The sequence below is a fragment of the Cenococcum geophilum genome, assembly GCF_001692895.1.
Source record: "Cenococcum geophilum 1.58 unplaced genomic scaffold K441scaffold_62, whole genome shotgun sequence".
NCBI classification, from domain to species: Eukaryota; Fungi; Ascomycota; class Dothideomycetes; order Gloniales; family Gloniaceae; genus Cenococcum; species Cenococcum geophilum.
Genome location: NW_027137620.1, coordinates 58,149 through 76,281, shown reverse-complemented (window position 1 = coordinate 76,281; position 18,133 = coordinate 58,149). Strand labels below are relative to the sequence as shown.

At 37.0% G+C, this 18,133-nt stretch overlaps 1 protein-coding gene across 1 annotated transcript; it reads right to left on the bottom strand.

The window, feature by feature from the left end:
* Positions 1–1,222: 1,222 nt before the first annotated feature.
* K441DRAFT_586177 (uncharacterized protein) lies at positions 1,223–1,584 on the bottom strand (the record flags this gene model as incomplete). Its single annotated transcript, XM_067644616.1, has 2 exons — positions 1,223–1,398; positions 1,452–1,584. Coding segments are annotated over 2 exons (309 nt in total), but the record flags the coding sequence as incomplete, so codon positions are not given.
* Positions 1,585–18,133: the final 16,549 nt, after the last annotated feature.

Here is an 18,133-nt window from a genome sequence, read left to right as displayed (position 1 = left end):
ACGGATCCTATCTAGGCCNACNCAGACTACTCCNTNATAGGGGGAAAACTTNTATATTTANAGNAAGAAAACCCTNNAGTTTNGGGGAGGAAAAACCCTATAAGCTACCTTAGTNNGATAATATTTATATATATAGATAAGGCTTAAATATATAGATAGTAAGTAGTAAAATAATACATTTTTTTTAAATAGAATAAAGATAAATGTTTAGATTTCTTATAGCCTTTTCTCCTATTTTTTACTATTTAATAGTTATTAGTACCTTAGTATTTTATTAAGTAACTATAAACCCCTAATTAAAAGATTTATAAATTATTAAAATATAATTACTAATATATATTAAGCTGCTTAAAAAGGATTTATATATATAGAACTATAGTGCTATAGTCTAGAGACTGTATATATAGTATTATATATAGTATTAGACGTTATATAATAAAACAATCATTAAAAAAGGCCTAAATATAAGTATATCTTAATAGGAACTTAATAAAAACATATTTAGAACATATTTAGAACGTATTTAGAACGTATTTTATATTTAGTATACTTATTATTACATACAAGCCTTTATTGCCTCTAATTAAATTCTTTTTTCTATATTCTCTAGCTCCCTTACCTCTAATTTAATCTCTATTTTACGAAGTTTAAGTCTCTAACATCTTTCTTAAATATCCTAGTTATTGCTTAAGGCCTAACGCTTTAGTAACTACGAGAGACCGGTACTAATACGTCTAGAACATATTAGTAACCAGTTACGTATACATTAGAATATAAAGGCGGCCTTATAATTCCTTAGATGCTATAGAGGATAACCTAAAACGCGATACAGATCTAGATCTTAGCCCCCTTAAACGCCGAGCAGAATTAGATCGTAACCTTACTACACCTAATAATAATACCTAAAATAAAATATTATCCTCATTATTATTAGCAGCGGCCTACTCTAATTCTTCTTAAAGTTGTTAACGTTTTCGTTCTAAACATATTAGGAACCGGTTTAGAAGAGGATCGCAATAAATATATACTCTCTCTGCCCATATAGTTTGCATATTAGGCCAACATTAATGTGTTTCTTTATATATATTATATTCCAAACTAGTTCCTAGCAAAATACTAATTAACGTCCCGTTAATCTAGTTTTTATACACTAAATATAATATAAGCACATTATAAACGGGTTAGGAACGTATTAATACCTTATAACGGTAGGAAGAAGAAACTACCGTATACCAAATGCATATAATTTATTTACTATTTGTTCTACTGCATTTATATAGTATCTTAATCTATTAAATAGCTCGTAATTAATCAGAGAGCAGTGCTTATTTAAGCCTAAGGTAATAACTAGGTATCTCTTATATCTCGCCCAGTTGGCAACTAATCGAAATTTATATACTATACTATTAATACCTTCTAAACGAATTATAAACGGGTTCAGAACAACTTACCAATTAGTAAATCACAGAGTTCTTTATATTCTGACTGGCTCTTACATATAAGAAGAGCTTTCATCCGTTTATATATAGAGTAGGCCGTTTTATAGTTACCCGCGGCTCTTAAGATGCTTCGTAGGAAGTGTACTTAGTAGAAAACTAGTGTTTTCCTAAGATGCCACGTCCAATTGCGCCTATGAGGATTAATATACTATAGATACCGCCTAAACCCTTTTATAAAACGTTAGGAAGGCGTTTTAATTACGTTCTAGGTATCCTACCAGCCATTTACTTACTATCTATATCGGATATAACAGCTTTAAAGCCTTCCTCACTACCATAAATATGTTTCCAACAAATCTACTTCTAAAGACATTTAGAAAGCAATTAAAAAACTCGCTTAAAGCATAACTAGTAAGTACGCCTTATTTCCGTGTTAGTAATAACGTGTATAAGCATAAATACTATTAGAATATATTAGCATCGCATTCTAAACGGGTTTATATTATATTCTAATACTTTTACTATGCTCTTTAAGCCAAACAGCGAATATAATCTCATTCATATTTCTTTTAATAATACGTTTAAAAGACATATTAACTTCAAATATATTTTGGGATAGGAAGATCTTAGCTTACTCTTATAGAAAGCAGATTATTATAAACCCGTTTTAATCATTGTAGATCTGTTAGATATAAGCCTATAACATATTAGCAAGCCAATTAGAACGTATTCGTAATGTATTTATTACCATTTTAGGATTTCAATGCTTTTAATCAAACTCATATACTACCCCTACTAGTCCTTTTCCTTCTAGGTATAGAGTAAGCTTCTCTTTTTAAATTATTCTAGTAATACAATCCATAGTAGCAAAGCTTATGTAAATCTATACTAAAGAAGCCTTTCTATACTACATACAAAACTATTTAAGGGCAGGACTTCGAAGAAACTTTCTTATAAAAACGTTAGGTATTTGTTCGCAATCGGTTTAGAATATATTTACTAAGAGTAAGATCTGGATTATGCATTTAATGAACCAATTTAATCACCTCATTTAATATCTCTAGAGGCGGCTTATTTAGGGGGGGTGGTGTATAACTATATACCCTATACGAGGTAAAATAAATATAAGGAGTCTCTTCTAAGTCGTCTAAAACAAAAACGTAAAAAGTAACCTCGCAGTCCTAATAGATAAGTTTCCCTAGTCCCTAGGGGTAGTCAATTCCTATAAATACGTTACGAATATGTTACAAATGTAACCGGAATACGTTCTAAGTAAGTTATATTTTTTTCTTACCGCACTCTACCCTTCTACACAGATTTAATTTAATAACTCCGCATTTCTCCATTACATCAGCACCTATATTGCCTAGTTAAATAAGAGATATTAAATACGCAGTATTATATTTCTTATTTACTAGTAATACTTTTCAGAAGTACTCTAAATGTATTTCTATAGTAGCCTATATATAGGTAAGAAATAAGTGCCGAACGTTAGCAATATCCTAATATAATTAGTTCTAAACGTAATCTGGTTAAATTCTAAACATATTTAGGTAAGATAATTATATATAGAGTATCTTTGTTGCTTAATTGTTAGTATACAAGCCTCTATTTAAGAGCTGCATATATTTCTAGCTTAAAATCATCTTTAAGCTGCTAAAAACAAGCTTATATATATTAACTTAAGTACTAAATATATTTAAAACCAGTTCCGTACCTATTCGCATTACATTTACAAATATCTAAATCGCTTCTATCCAGGGCCACCCGCTCTCTCTATATTAGACCCCATGTCTCTTTAGTAACTATAGTGTGGCTTAAAGATCGTAACCAATTCTAAAGATATTCGCAATATTTTACTCCTAAATAACGCATTTTATATTTTTTACCTCTTATATTTAAGAGAGCGGACGTTATAGGCTTAGGAGCATGCACTTATCTAGTTCTATATTAGATCTAAACGCGTTATAAACTAGTTATAAATATAGTTAGGGCATAATTTAGATTTTTATTAACTTACCTATATGGCTTTTTGTGCATCTATGCCTCTTAAGTTAATACGGTAAGTATAACCTTTATGCAGCGTCTATAGGTACTCTAGAAGACTTAAACAATCCTTAATTACAAGTATAGTAAGAGGATTAGTAGATGCCTTGGTAAGAAATATAATATAAGGAACTTCGGGCTAAATACGTTTAGAACTAGATTAGAACGCGTTTAGAACATATTAAAAACTTACCTCAATCTAATCTTGCGGCTGTATTTAACTCTCTTCTAGTATATAATCTTCTAACCTAAGGACACTGTCTTCTAAATTAATTTCAAACTCATTTTTATTATCACTAGAGAAATCCAGTGGCTGGTAATCATTAGATAGATCTATTTAAATTAGAATATATTCCAAACACGTTACAAACACGTTATAACTAGTTACCCATAATGGTTGGTTCTGTTTTGGAGCTAAGAGGTAAGTTATATGGTAAGATGAGCGATTTGCGCTCGGTTAACTACGTAATCTTATATTTTTAGCTAAGGCTGCCCCGTATAGGGATTGTGCATTAGCGCTTATGGTAGACCCACCCTTTAGCGTGGCCTAACCGACTTGTAACCACGCCTGAGGACTAGTATTATTACGGCACCGTAACGCGTAACCTGGACAGGGAGCCTAGTTAGGGGTTTAGCTAAGGACTTGGCGTTATAACGCGTATATATTACGCCTCTACCTCCTATACATACCTCTCCTCTTCTCCTTAGCTTAGTATTTTCGTAATACAGCATTCTATAAGCTTTGGTTCAGAGGCATTTATATAAGCCATAATATTATACTAAGCTTACCCTACCCTACCTAGGAAGGCCTTAATAATATTCTACCCTAAAAGAAACTTCGTCTACAACGACGCGTTAACGCGCTATACTTAGACACTAAAACAACTCTATATTACCTAAAAAGGCCTAGATAATATCCCACCTTATAAGCTAGACAGAACTAGACCTATACCCCCGGAATTAAAACCAAAGTGTATAATACCAACAAACCTTAGGAAGCTAACGATGGCGCCTAAAGTAAGCTTATTTAAGAGAGCTACCTCTACCTAAGAGGAACCTAAGATCCAATTAGGATTAGAAATTAAAGATAATAATAACATTGTAGATATACGCGAGTAGATTTATACCCTCGCAGCTAGCTAGGAAGCTAATTATCTTAAAGCGAGAAATATATAAGAGACCCTATAAGAGATCCTAGAAAGCCTTACAGCCCTATAAAATAGCCCGGCTTCCCCTTTTTAAAGCCCTAGCCGACCTATTTACTTTACTAAATATAATATACTAGGGAGTACGGATACAATAATAAAGCAATTAAAGTCCGTTAAGCTCCCTAACCCCCTACCACTATCTAATAGGATAGACCCTACCTTTAAGAATTAGAGGATTTAAGTATAAGGAAAGCTCCGCGTTAACTATAACTATTTCCTTTCTAAAGAAGCCAAAATACTCTACCTCTTTAGTTAAACTACTAGGGACGCCTAACAGCACCTCCAAGCTAAGTTTAAGGACGATTCCCCTGTCTAATTTACATCTATTAATAAGATAATACGGCACCTAGCAGCTATCTACGTTAACCTAAACAAAGTATAGGACGCCTGGTACGACTATAATCGCCTAATAATAAAACTAAACTAATCCTTTACTAAATTCTAGACTTAATTCCTATACCTTACGGAAGAAGGCTAGGTTCCCCTTAAGAACTACCGATTAGACCTATATAATAAGCTAATAATTCGGCTATAAGAGAAGATTGCTATAACCTTAGATAACCTACCGACTTATAATAGACTCGCAGCCCGTTACCTATTATTAGACTTAAAACTAAAGCGGATTAAAGCCCGTCCTAATCGGCAGAAGCGACTCTATAGCAACTAAAACTTACCAACTATACCTATAGGAGCTAGAGTAGAAAAATAAGTTACAACTACTCTTACACTAAGAGCGGTTATAACTACGCACCGGCAAGCGACGCCCGACTAGCCACGTATCACGCCATTAACTAGTGTTCACCGCAATACTCCGATTAACCCTGCCTTAGCTACGTACTATAACTGCGATAAGGAGGGCTACTTTGCCTTGTCTTGCCCGGAGCTAAAGGATATAGGCGATATTAAGGAGATAGAGGAAGGAGAGACGTCTAATAAGTTGGGAAAAGAAGAACCCTAGGGAAAAACTCCCCCCTAGGGTACCCTATTAATCTTAAAGAGATTAATCTAAGTCAGTTAATGGGTGGAAAATACTTTACGGTTCTATATACAGTATCTTAAAATGGATATAGTGTTAACACAACCGCCCTTATTAACACTGGAGCAAATGGTTTTGCCTTTATAAATACTGCCTATATAAATAACGTTGCTAAGTTTCTAAATATAAAAGCCACTAGACTAGAGAAGCCTGTCTAAGTAAAAGGATATAGCGGTTAGGCCGGTAAGCTGGTTATCTACGTCCTAAAGTTGCATATTGCTCTTAACAGACGACGCCAGTATAATATCCCCTTTTGCATCCTAGACCTAGGGTCCCATGATATAATCCTTAGCCGAAAATAGATATCCTATTTTAATATTTAGCTGAATATATAATGAAGACAATTTGTCTAGCCAGAGGATAGACCGAAATTACCTTCCTTTACTAGGGAAATCCAAACCAATCACAAGACACTAGCCGCGAGGGCTGACCCTACCTATTAGCAGGATGTTAGGGACCGCGACCTAGCCTTTGCTTAAGAAGATGCCCGTCGCAAGGCCAGAAGGAACTCTTTTATACTAATAAAGATACTCCCCTGGAGCGCTACGGTTGATAAGGACTCTATATACGGCAGTAGGATAGATAGCGATATAGACGACGTCTAAATCACGTAGATCTAACTAACATGGAAGAGAACATACCAATAGGACATAAGAGATGACCTCTAAAAGATGCGATAGGAGCTAAAAGGAGCGATAACAACGCCTTTACCCTAGAAGCCCCTAAGGTCCCATACACCCCCATTATTACGCAACCCCCCTATAGTAGATATCGCGGCAATCAGCGCTATAGTATTCCACTTTAATATGTATAGGAGGGACAACGAGGTCTTTATAACTAGCTTATATAAAATTAACTAGATTATTAATAAGAGGGAAGAAAAGCCAGCTAAGGAAACTAATAAGGAACTAGTTAAACGCCTCTTCCTTACTACTTATACGGGATACAAGAATGCATTCTTAAAAGTGGCTTTGGACAAGTTACCTCCTTACTAGACGTACAATTATAGGATTTAATTAGAAGCCAATAACTCGCTAGGATATAGCCCTCTATACTAACAATTAATAGATAAGCTAAAAGCAACAAAGTAGTACTTAATTAAGAACCTTAATAAAGGGTTTATCGAGCCAAGCCAAGCCCCTTTTACTTCCCCTATCCTATTTATAAAAAAGCCTAATAGAGGCCTTTACTTCTATATCGACTACTAAAAGCTAAACGCTATTACTTAAAAAGATTAGTATCCTATTCCTTTAATTAACAAAACCCTTATACGTTTAAGATAGGTAAAGATCTTTACTAAACTTAATATCCGCCAAGCTTTCTACCAAATTAGGATAGACCCTANATCTAAANATTTAATAACATTCCGTACCTGTTACGGGTCCTATAAATATAAAGTCCTTCCTTTTAAACTAATAAATGGGCTAGCTATATACTAAAGGTATATAAACGATATCCTTTTCAACTACCTTAATAAATTCTATATAGCATACCTAGACGACATCCTTATATACTTAGATAATAAACTTAAGCATAAAGTTCATATAAAGAAGGTCCTAAAGAGACTACGGAATATAGGCTTATAAGTTAATATTAAGAAATATAAATTTGGAGTAAAATGTATAAAGTACCTTAGGTTTATTATTACTATAAAAGGAATTAAAGTTAATCCTAAGAAGGTTAAAGCAATCCGTAACTAGAAACCCCCTTATACCGTAAAAGGGATCTAGTCCTTCCTTAGTTTTTGTAACTTCTACTACTAGTTTATCCGTAACTATAAAGTTATAGCTAAGCCTCTAGTACGACTTACCCGGAAAGACACGCCCTTTATCTTTAATAGTGACTATATAGAAGCCTTTAAAGAGTTAAAAGAGTGGCTTATTTCTTCTCTAATCCTTTATTACTATAACCTAGACCTTAAATTAATGTTAGAAACGGACGCTTCTAATAGAGTTATAGCGGGAATCCTATTATAGCTATATTAGGACGGCGAATAGTACCCTATCGCCTTCTTTTTAAAAATAATAGACCCGGCCGAGTGTAACTACGAAATACACGATAAAGAAATGCTAGCTATTATTTAATTACTGTCCTAATAGCGCGCGGAGCTTAAAGGTATAAACTCCTAGATTAAGATATATACAGATTATAAGGCCCTAGAGTACTTTATAACTATAAAGCAGCTTACTAAACAGCAAGCCTAATAGGCCGAAGTACTCTCCTAATTCTTCTTTATAATTATATATCGTTCTAGCAAGTAAAACTCTAAGGTAGATACCCTAACTTAAAGAGAATAAGATATAGGACCCTAGAACGAGCTAAAGACCCAATATTAGACGCGCGCGCTTCTTTATTCCAAACAGCTCGACCCGCGGATCCTTAAGGAGCTAGACTCCTAGTAAAACGAGCTAGCACTAATAGAGGAGTCCTTAGATAAACTAATAGGGCTAATTAACCGCCTTCTAACTGCAAACCGCACGGCTAACGCCCTAAAGGCCCTCCGCGATTAAGCTATAAGAGAAAACCCCAATCTTAAAACGGAGGAAGGATTACTCCTATATTAAGAGCGGCTTATAGTCCTTAACGTTAACAATCTACGTACTAAACTAATTCGCGAAGCCTATTGCTAAGTCTTTACGGCACACCCCGGAAAAAATAAGACCTATAAAATTATTAGCGGCCGCTACTACTAGCCTAGGATGGCTACGGATATTAATTAATATATACGGAACTGCGACGACTGCTAAAGAGCTATAATCCCACAAGACAAAACCCTAGGACTACTAAAACCACTCCTAATACTAGAGCGCCCCTAGCAATATATATTTATAGACTTTTATAAACTACCTATAGACCGTAATGGATATAATATAGTTATAATCCTAATTAACTGCTTTGGCAAGCGCCCATTCTTAATCCCCTGCTATAAGAATATTAATGCCAAAGAGGCGGCCCAGCTATATATCCACTATGTTTACTAAATTTATGGACCGCCAGACACTATTATATCTAATCGCGGGCCGCAGTTTATATTAGCCTTCTAGAACGAGTTTACCCGGATCCTAAGCATTAAGCTAAAGCTTTTTACGGCGTATCACCCTCAGATAGACGGTTAGATAGAGATTATAAATTAGTATTTAGACCAGAGACTCCAGCCCTTTATTAACTACTTCTAGAACAACTAGTCTAAACTGCTCCCCCTAATAGACTATACCCAAGCGACCCTACCCCATAACTCTACAGGGTTTGCCCCTATTTAGCTAGAAATAGGCTACTTACCCCGTATAAGCTTTAACTAAAAAAGACTAAAAGAACCCCAGACTATATATAAGAAACTATTCTATAGTAAGGCCTAGCAGTACACCAAACGCTTAGAAGAGGCCTAGACGGTAGCCCGTAAGAACTTAGAAAAAGCCTAAAGGTTAATAAAACAGTAGGCAAATAAACACCGCCAGGAACCTAACTTTGCCCCTAATAATAGGGTCTAGGTTATAACAAAGAATTAGAGAACTAAGCGGCCTAGCCGTAAGCTAAACTACTAGATGGTAGGACCGTATAAGGTCCTAGAGAAGGTAGGCAACTTATATAAGGTAAAGCTCCCGAATTTAATTAGAGTTTACCCTATTTTCTCGCCGGATAGGTTACAGAAAGCTATAAGCGACCTATTACCCGGGCAGAAGAACGAGCCTCCCCTACTAATTTAAGTTAGTGGCGACAATAAATAGGAAGTTAAGGAAATACTAGCATATAGGCTAGTGCGAGGAGCGCTAAAATACCGTGTCTAATAGAAGGGCTATAACCCAGATCTAACCTAGTACCCTACTTAGAACTTTATAGGCTACCCCTAAAAGCTTAAAGAGTTCTATAATTAATACCCTAACTCACCCGGACCCCTAAAGTACCTGGATAAGTAGATGGAATATTGGTATAATAAAGACGATAAGTTGCCAGAAGAGCATAGAGATAAGAACGCCCTAAGGCCTAAGGAACGAAGCCTACTATAATATACGGCCACCTAGATTTACGCGTCACGTAAGGCCTTTAGATATCCAGGAACTTTAACCACCAGTTGAAGTTCTCTAATTGGTCGGATCCTTGCCAAGAGTTTTAGCGGCTACCCCTTCCACTCTAGCGCTCTACGTGACCTACGGTCGCCTTATATACTTAGTCCAAACGCACTTATATCTCCTCTCTCTAGTTCTACTTTGTTTCTAATAAAGCCTAAGGGCAGGCTTTCTTTTAAAGGGGGGGGTGATGTTACGGCACTATAACGCGTAACCTGGACAGGGAGCCTAGTTAGGGGTTCGGCTAAGGACTTAGCGTTATAACGCGTATATATTACGCCTCTACCTCCTATATATACCTCTCCTCTTCTCCTTAGCTTAGTATCTTCGTAATACAGCATTCTACAAGCTTTGGTTCAGAGGTATTTATATAAGCCGTAACAGGTATAGCCCGGGGAGTAGTCAAACACGTTAGAGAGCAGTGCTTATTTAACCCTAAGGCAATAACTAGGTGTCTCTTATATCTTACCCAGTTAGTAACTAATTAAGATTCGTGTGCTATACTATTAATACCTTCTAAACGCATTATAAACGGGTTTAAAATAGCTTACTAATTAGTAAATTATAGAGTTCTTTGTATTCTAACTGGCTCCTATATATAAGAAGAGCTTTTATCCGTTTATATATAGAGTAGGCCGTTTTATAGTTACCCGCGGCTTTTAAGATGCTTTATAGGAAGTATACTCAGTAAAAAACTAGTGTTTTCCTAAGATGCCACATCTAATTGCGCCTTTAAGGATTAATATGCTGTAGATACCGCCTAAACCCTTTTATAATACGTTAGGAAGGCGTTTTAATTGCGTTCTAGGTATCCTACTAGCCATTTGCTTGCCATCTATATTAGATATAATAGCTTTAAAGCCTCCCTTATTACTATAAATCTATTTCTAATAAATCTATTTCTAAAAATATTTAGAAAGTAATTAAAAGACTTACTTAAAGTATAACTGGTAAGTACGCCTTATTTCCATATTAGTAATAATATATATAAGCGTAAAAACTATTAGAATATATTAGTATCGCGTTCTAAACGGGTTTATATTATATAATAATACTTTTACTATACTCTTTAAGCTAAACAGCGAATATAATCTCGTTTATATTTCTTTTAATAATACGTTTAAAAGATATATTAACTTTAAATTGTAAGGCAGTATTGCCAGGGTGTACGGTAGGGAGCAGGCAAGCCGAGCATGAGTCACATAGGGAGTCGATGGAAGAGGACGATATGGTAAAGAGTAGGCAATAGCCTCGTACTGAGAGAGACGAACCGATGGGGGAGGAAGGAGGCTGCAAGCCCGAGGTGCTTATAAGGAGGTGCCAAGCCTAGCCTTCGGCTAGGCCTTGGCTACCCCTTAGAGCTCCTAGGCGATGCAGCCGAGTAAGGGACCAAAAGTACCCTTACATTGCCCCCCCCCTTCTTGCGGTCAGCCCCCTCCATTACCTTGCGGTAGCGGGAGATTATAGAGGGCTCGTCCCGGAAGGGGTTCGGAGAGATGTCGGGTCTTGTGAGCTTTTGAAGCAAGCTGGAGCTCTTGGAGCAACCAAAGCTTTGCAGAGAGATGATCGCGTAGGATCTTTGAGCTGCTGCCATTTTCTTGGGCAAGCTATAGCTCTTGATGCAAGCTGGAGCTCTTGGAGCGACCAAAGCCTTGCAGAAAGATGATCGCGTACGATCTTTGAGCCGCCGCCATTCTCTTGGGCAAGCTGTAGCTCTTGGAGCAAGCAGTAGCTTGTGAGATCACGTAGGATCTCTAAGCCGAAGCTTCTTGAGGTAAGCCGTAGCTTAATGAGAGACAACCGCCTACGGTTTAGTCTCGGCAGCCCTTTGGCTGATTGGGCCGTAGCCCTTGATTGCATTTAATCTGGAAGAGAGGGTAGTAGCTATAGCTTTGAAAACTAGCCGTTAGTTCTTCGGATGGCCATTGAATAGCAATCGGATAGCCTCTAGGGTAGCTGCATCTCTTTAAGGACGTTCAACCTTCCAAGCTCTGTTGGTGGCACTGCCCTGCGCAAGTGAACCGTGGTTGGCCTATAGAGTATTGCAAGCTTAATCGCGCACGATCCCCCTTAACTCCTGCCAGAAAGCTTTCGGATAGCAATTGAATCACCTTCGGGTCGCCGTCGGGGCAGAGCTGCACCGCTGTACTGTCGATTGTATGCGTATACCAATCGCGTCGAGAGATGATCGCGTATGATCCGGATAGCCCCTGACCCTTGGCCAGGTAGCTACCGTCTCCCTTGTCTCCTGATCCGTATCTACCACCGTAATATGCGGATGCGATCTGCCAGACTCTGCTGGTGTAGCTGCTCTGCAGCATACGCGATCGTCCTAGGTAAGGTAGAGAACCTGATCCGTATTCTAACACCGTTATGCGGATGCGATCTGCTAGGCGTCTGCTGGTGTACCTGCTGTGTCGCAGTAAACGCGATCGTCCTAGGTAAAAATGGAGGATTGTGATTTTGCTCGAGGGCGCAGCCCTCGGCTTGCTGTAGGCTACCACCCGCGAGGGTGTAGGATCGGTTCGAATGTAAGGCAGTATTGCTAGGGTGTACGGTAGGGAGCAGGTAAGCCGAGCATGAGTCATATAGGGAGTCGATGGAAGAGGACGATATGGTAATGAGGGTAGGCAATAGCCTCGTACGGAGAGAGACGAACCAATAGGGGAGGAAGGAGGCTGCAAGCCCGAGGAGCTTATAAGGGGTAGCTAAGGCCTAGCCGAAGGCTAGCCTTGGCAGCCCCTGAGAGCTCCCGGGATGTAGCCGAGTAAGGGACTAAAAGTACCCTTATAAAATATAGTTTAGGCTAAGAAGATCTTAGCTTACTCTTATAGAAAGTAGATTATTATAACTCCGTTTTAATTATTATAGATCTGTTAGATATAAGCCTATAATATATTAGTAAGCCTATTAGAACGCGTTTATAACATATTTATATACTATTTTAGGATTTTAATGCTTTTAATTAAACTTATATACTACCCCTACTAGTCCTTTTCCTTCTAGGTATAGAGTAAGCTTCTCTTTTTAAATTAATCTAGTAATATGATCTATGGTAGTAAAGCTTACGTAAATCTATACTAAAGAGGCCTTTCTATACTCTATGCAAAACTGTTTAAAGGTAGAACTTTAAAGAAACTTTCCTATAAAGACGTTAAGTATTTATTCGCAATTAGTTTAGAATATATTTACTAAGGGTAAGATTTAGATTACGCATTTGACGAACCAACTTAATTACCTTATTTAGTATCTCTAGAGGCGGCTTATTTAGGGGGGGTGGTGCATAACTATATACCCTATATAAGGTAAAATGAATATAAGGAGTTTCTTCTAAGTCGTCTAAAATAAAAACGTAAAAAGTAACCTCGCAGTCCTAATAGATAAGTTTCCCTAGTCCCTAGGGGTGGTTAATTCCTAGGAATACGTTATAGACACGTTATAAATATAGTTAGAACGCGTTCTAAGCAGGTTATATTTTTCTTACTGTAGTCTACCCTCCTATAGAGATTTAATTTAATAACTCCGCATTACTCCGTTGCTTTATTACCTATATTACCTAGTTAAATAAGAGATATTAAATACGCAGTATTGTATTTCTTATTCGCCGGTAATACTTTTCGGAAGTGCTCTAAATGTGTTTCTATAGTAGCCTATATATAGGTAAGAAATAAGTGCCGAACATTAGTAATATCCTAATGTAATTAGTTCTAAATGTGATTTAGTTAGGTTCTAAACATATTTAGGTAAGGTAATTATATACAGAGTATCTTTGTTGCTTAATTATTAGTATACAAGCCTCCGTTTAAGAGCTATATATATTTTCAGCTTAAAATTGTTTTTGGGCTGCTAAAAACAAGCTTATATATATTAACTTTAGTACTAAATAAATTTGGAACCAGTTCCGTACCTATTTATATTACGTTTATAAATATCTGGGTTACTTCTATCTAGGGCTACCCGCTCTTTTTATATTAGACCCCACGTCTCTTTAAAAACCATAATATGTCTTAAAGATTATAACAAATTCTAAAGATATTCGCACTGTTTTACTCCTAAATAATGCATTTTATGTTTTTACCTCTTGCATTTAAGAGAGCGGACGTTATAGGCTTAAGAGTATGCACTTATTTAGTTCCGTATTAGATCTAAACGCGTTATAAACTAGTTATAAATATAGTTAGAGTATAATTTAGATTTTTATTAACTTACCTATATATATTTTTATGTATCTGTACCTCTTAAGTTAATATAGTAAGTATAACCTTTATTTAGCGTCTATGGGTACTTTAGAAGGCTTAAATAATTCTTAATTATAAGTATAGTAAGAGGATTAGTAGATGCCTTGGTAAGAAATGTAATATAAAAAACTTTAGGCTAAATATATTTAGAACTAGACCAGAACGTATTTAGAATATATTAAAAACTTACCTTAATTTAATCTTGCGGCTATATTTAACTCTCTTTTAATATATAATCTTCTAACCCAAGAACACTGTCTTCCAAATTAATTTTAAACTTATTTTTATTATCACTAGAGAAATCCAGTGGCTAGTAATTATTAGATAGATCTATTTAAATTAGAATATATTTCGAACACGTTACAAACACGTTATAACTAGTTACCTATAATGGTTGGTTCTGTTTTGGAGCCGGGAGGTAAGTTATGTGGTAGGATAAGCGATTTGGGCTCGGTTAACCACGTAATCTTATATTTTTAGCTAAGGCTGCCCCGTACAGGGATTATGTATTAGCGCTTATAATAGACCCACCCTTTAGCGTAGTAAGACCGACCTGTATCTACTACTTCGACCTTTCTTTATTAACCTGAGGTACGAATAGTCTATTACTTTTCTGTCCCAATTTTTAAACTTCGCCAAGCCTATCTTTAATTGGTTTAAAAACTTTGCTAAGCTCGCTTTTAATTAGTTTAAAAAATATAACACGTGGTAAGTTATGGTAGAATCCACGTAACGAACATTAAAATATTGCAAACGTTAAAATATCTCAGTATTCCTTTTTTGTTGACACCTTAATTAACACTACTATATACATTATAAACGTAGTAGAGCCTACTATAATTAAGTGTATTAAGTGCCATATCTATAAGCCCCGTATTGACTTTGTTAAAGACGGCCCATTAAAGAAGCTTTTAAAGCTATGCTAGCTATATTAGTTAAAGGCACGTTTTCCCTATATATTACTTTTACTTATACTTACTTTTCTAAAACTCTACATCTATTTTAAAAAAGCGGAAAGCTCTTATAGGGCTAGGTTCTACTACTAAGAATTATTCTATAAGGCGCCAGCAAACTACTTAACCTAAAAATAACCCTAAGAACGCCTTTCTGCCTTACGGCTAGAATAGCCAAGATACCCCTAAAATAGCTTAATAGCGGAGGACAATTAGGGTAATATAACGGGAGCACCGCATTCTTATTCGGTAGGGTAAAGCTTACTTACCTACTCCTCTACTATATACTACAGATAAAGCTAGAAGGGGTATCTAAGAGAGCCTAAATGCGTTCTTGCTGGGACTAGCTCTAATACCTACTCTAGCGCCAATACCTACCCTAGCGCCAATACCTACCCTAGCGCCAATACCTACCCTAGCGCCAATACCTACCCTAGTGCCAATACCTACTTTAGCACTAATACCACCTTCCTTACAGCAAGCTCCGGCTTCAGCTACACTATACCCCATTTTAGCTATTAATTAGAAGCGAATTAAGAAGTTTAGGAGTATACTATAGGCTAAATATATAAAGACATGCAGTTATTATAAAGAGCGGTGGTTCTAAATAGGCCTAGCTACGGAGGGTAACAATATAGGTATATATAAAGCCTATATTAGGGACGCCGATAGCCTTAATAATCTAACCCTTCCTTTCCTATTTGGTGAAAGCAACGAGCTTAATCTAGGGCCTGTTCCTGGCTTTCTACCTATACTTACCACGGTGGAAGAGCTTCTAATTACGCGCGTATACGCGGCCAGCAATATTACTATATTAGCCACGTTTGCTGCTTTAGCTAGAATATACTAAAGACTTAAAGGCAGTTACCATAACTACCTACTAAACTTAATATACTGGTTGTAAGGCCTACGGCGGTAGAGGGTGGCAAATACCTAAGTCGGCGGTTTACCAAGCGGTATACTATAAGGCGCTCTACTATAGTATAGTGGCTTTACTCTCTAAAGGTTAATTATCCTAATTATTACAACGTTAAAATATATAGCACCCGGCTTACCAGCTTACCTAAAAACGGCTCTATATTAGAGCAGCTACCTTATATTAATAAGTTAGAGTTGGAGTTTAATTCTAGTGGCCTAATGGCTTACCTTACTGCTCCTATATAACGTCCTTCTACTTTACCTACTAAGCTTAGCAGTAATATACCGGACGGCGAATTTAATAACAACGTACTAGATACTCTGGTTCCTAATCTAGTGCCTAACCTTAATAAATTAAAGCTTTTAGGTCGCGAGGTTTAATACCAATAAGACCTACGAGTAGGGCTAGAGGTTCCTACTATACGGTAAACACCTCTCTCTAAGCGATTAGCTAGTTTTATTATGCGCGGCGCCTTTCTTACTCTGTTTTCTTATAGTAAAGCCGACTTTAATATGCTATAAAGCCGTATAGTTACTCTAGCTGCGTACGGCAAGCATATGCTTAAGTATTAGGATAGTTAGTTTAGCCGCTATCCCTTATTTCGCTACTATATGTTTAATTAGATTATAAGAGAGCAAGCCCTTAACGCCACCCGCTTCCTTTACAGCTAATTAAATAAGAATAGTCTATCTTTAAATAAGCTTAGTAATCTTATAAATAGAAGTAAGGGTAACTAGATTCTAAAAAAGATTATATAGTATATACGGAAGCTTAAGGGCACTAGGCCTTACTAGAAGTAGAAGAGAAATAAGCTTACGGCTTATACTAAAAATATTAAAAGCGGGTCTTTATTCTTTACACTTAGCGCTATTAATCTATATTGGTATAATCTACACTCTTATATACCTCGATTTAACGAATATAAGGCTGTTAATAAGGCTTAGCGCTACCGGATTGCTTCTTAGAATCTTAATAATAACCTATATATTGCTACTTACTGGCTATATTACCGCTTTAATCTATTTAGGAAGCACATACTTATAGGTCTATTTAATAGCACTAACTTTTAGTTCTAATATAAGTGGTAGATATAAGGTAGCGGCTATATATATAGCTTCTTATAGAGTTTAATAGCCCTAAGGCTAGATCCGTTAACTAGTAAATTAAGGGCGGCTTTTGCTAAGCACTGGGCTGCTTTTATATCTATAATAAATCCTAATTAATCTAGGCCTCCCAATCTTTAATACCCTTTTGCTCTTAGCTATAAAGAACAGCTTAATACTAGTAAGCTTCTTACTACCTACGTCAGGAAAAAAATTTACCAGCATTTTTACAGCATTTGGCAGCATTTGGCGGCTAAATGCGCATTCCGCGCACTACAACGTGTAGCGTATGGTATCGACTAAGGTGCGGCATACTGCTGTATTTAACAATACAGTGCGGCATACTGCTGCGTACTGCTGTATTTAACAATATAGTGCGGCATACTGCTATATTTAATAATGCAGTGCGGCATACTGCTGTATTTAACAATGCAGTGCAGCTAATTACGCATTTTGCGCATTCTGTACATAATGCCCTCCTCNTACATTCTNTANATAATGCCCTTCTCGCGTATTCTGTATATAATGCCCTTCTCNCACATTNTATATATCTTGCTCACTTTAAGCAATAAATAAGTATTGCTCTTCCTANGCAGTTGGTGCAAAATAAATTATATTATTTTAGATAATTTAATATAATATAGCGATGGTTCTCCCCTACCCGCCTACCTACCGACCTACCTACCTGCCTGCCTGCCTACCTGTCTGTCTGTCTATCCATCTGTCTGTCCTATACCTACCCGTCTATGCCTACCTATCTGTTGCCTACCTGTCTATGTCACCTTGATTCGATCGATCGATCGAATCGTTTATCGTGTTCGCTGGCTGGTCGTTCGAACGGTTTGTCGTGTGGCTCTGGCGACGGTCGTGGTGGCGATGACGACGGTCGTCTAGCTCTGGCGACGTCATCTGGCTCGGCGACCGGTCGTCCAGCTCTGACGACGGTCGGTCTAACTCTGACGACGGTCGTCTGGCTCTGACGACGATCGTCCAGCTCTGGCGACGGTCATCCTGGCTCCCGGCGACGGTCGTCTAGCTCTGACGACGGTCGTCTGGCTCTGACGGTCGTCTAGCTCCGGCGACGGTCGTCTGCTGGCTGTCCGTTCTGGGTGTCTTCCTAGGTAGGG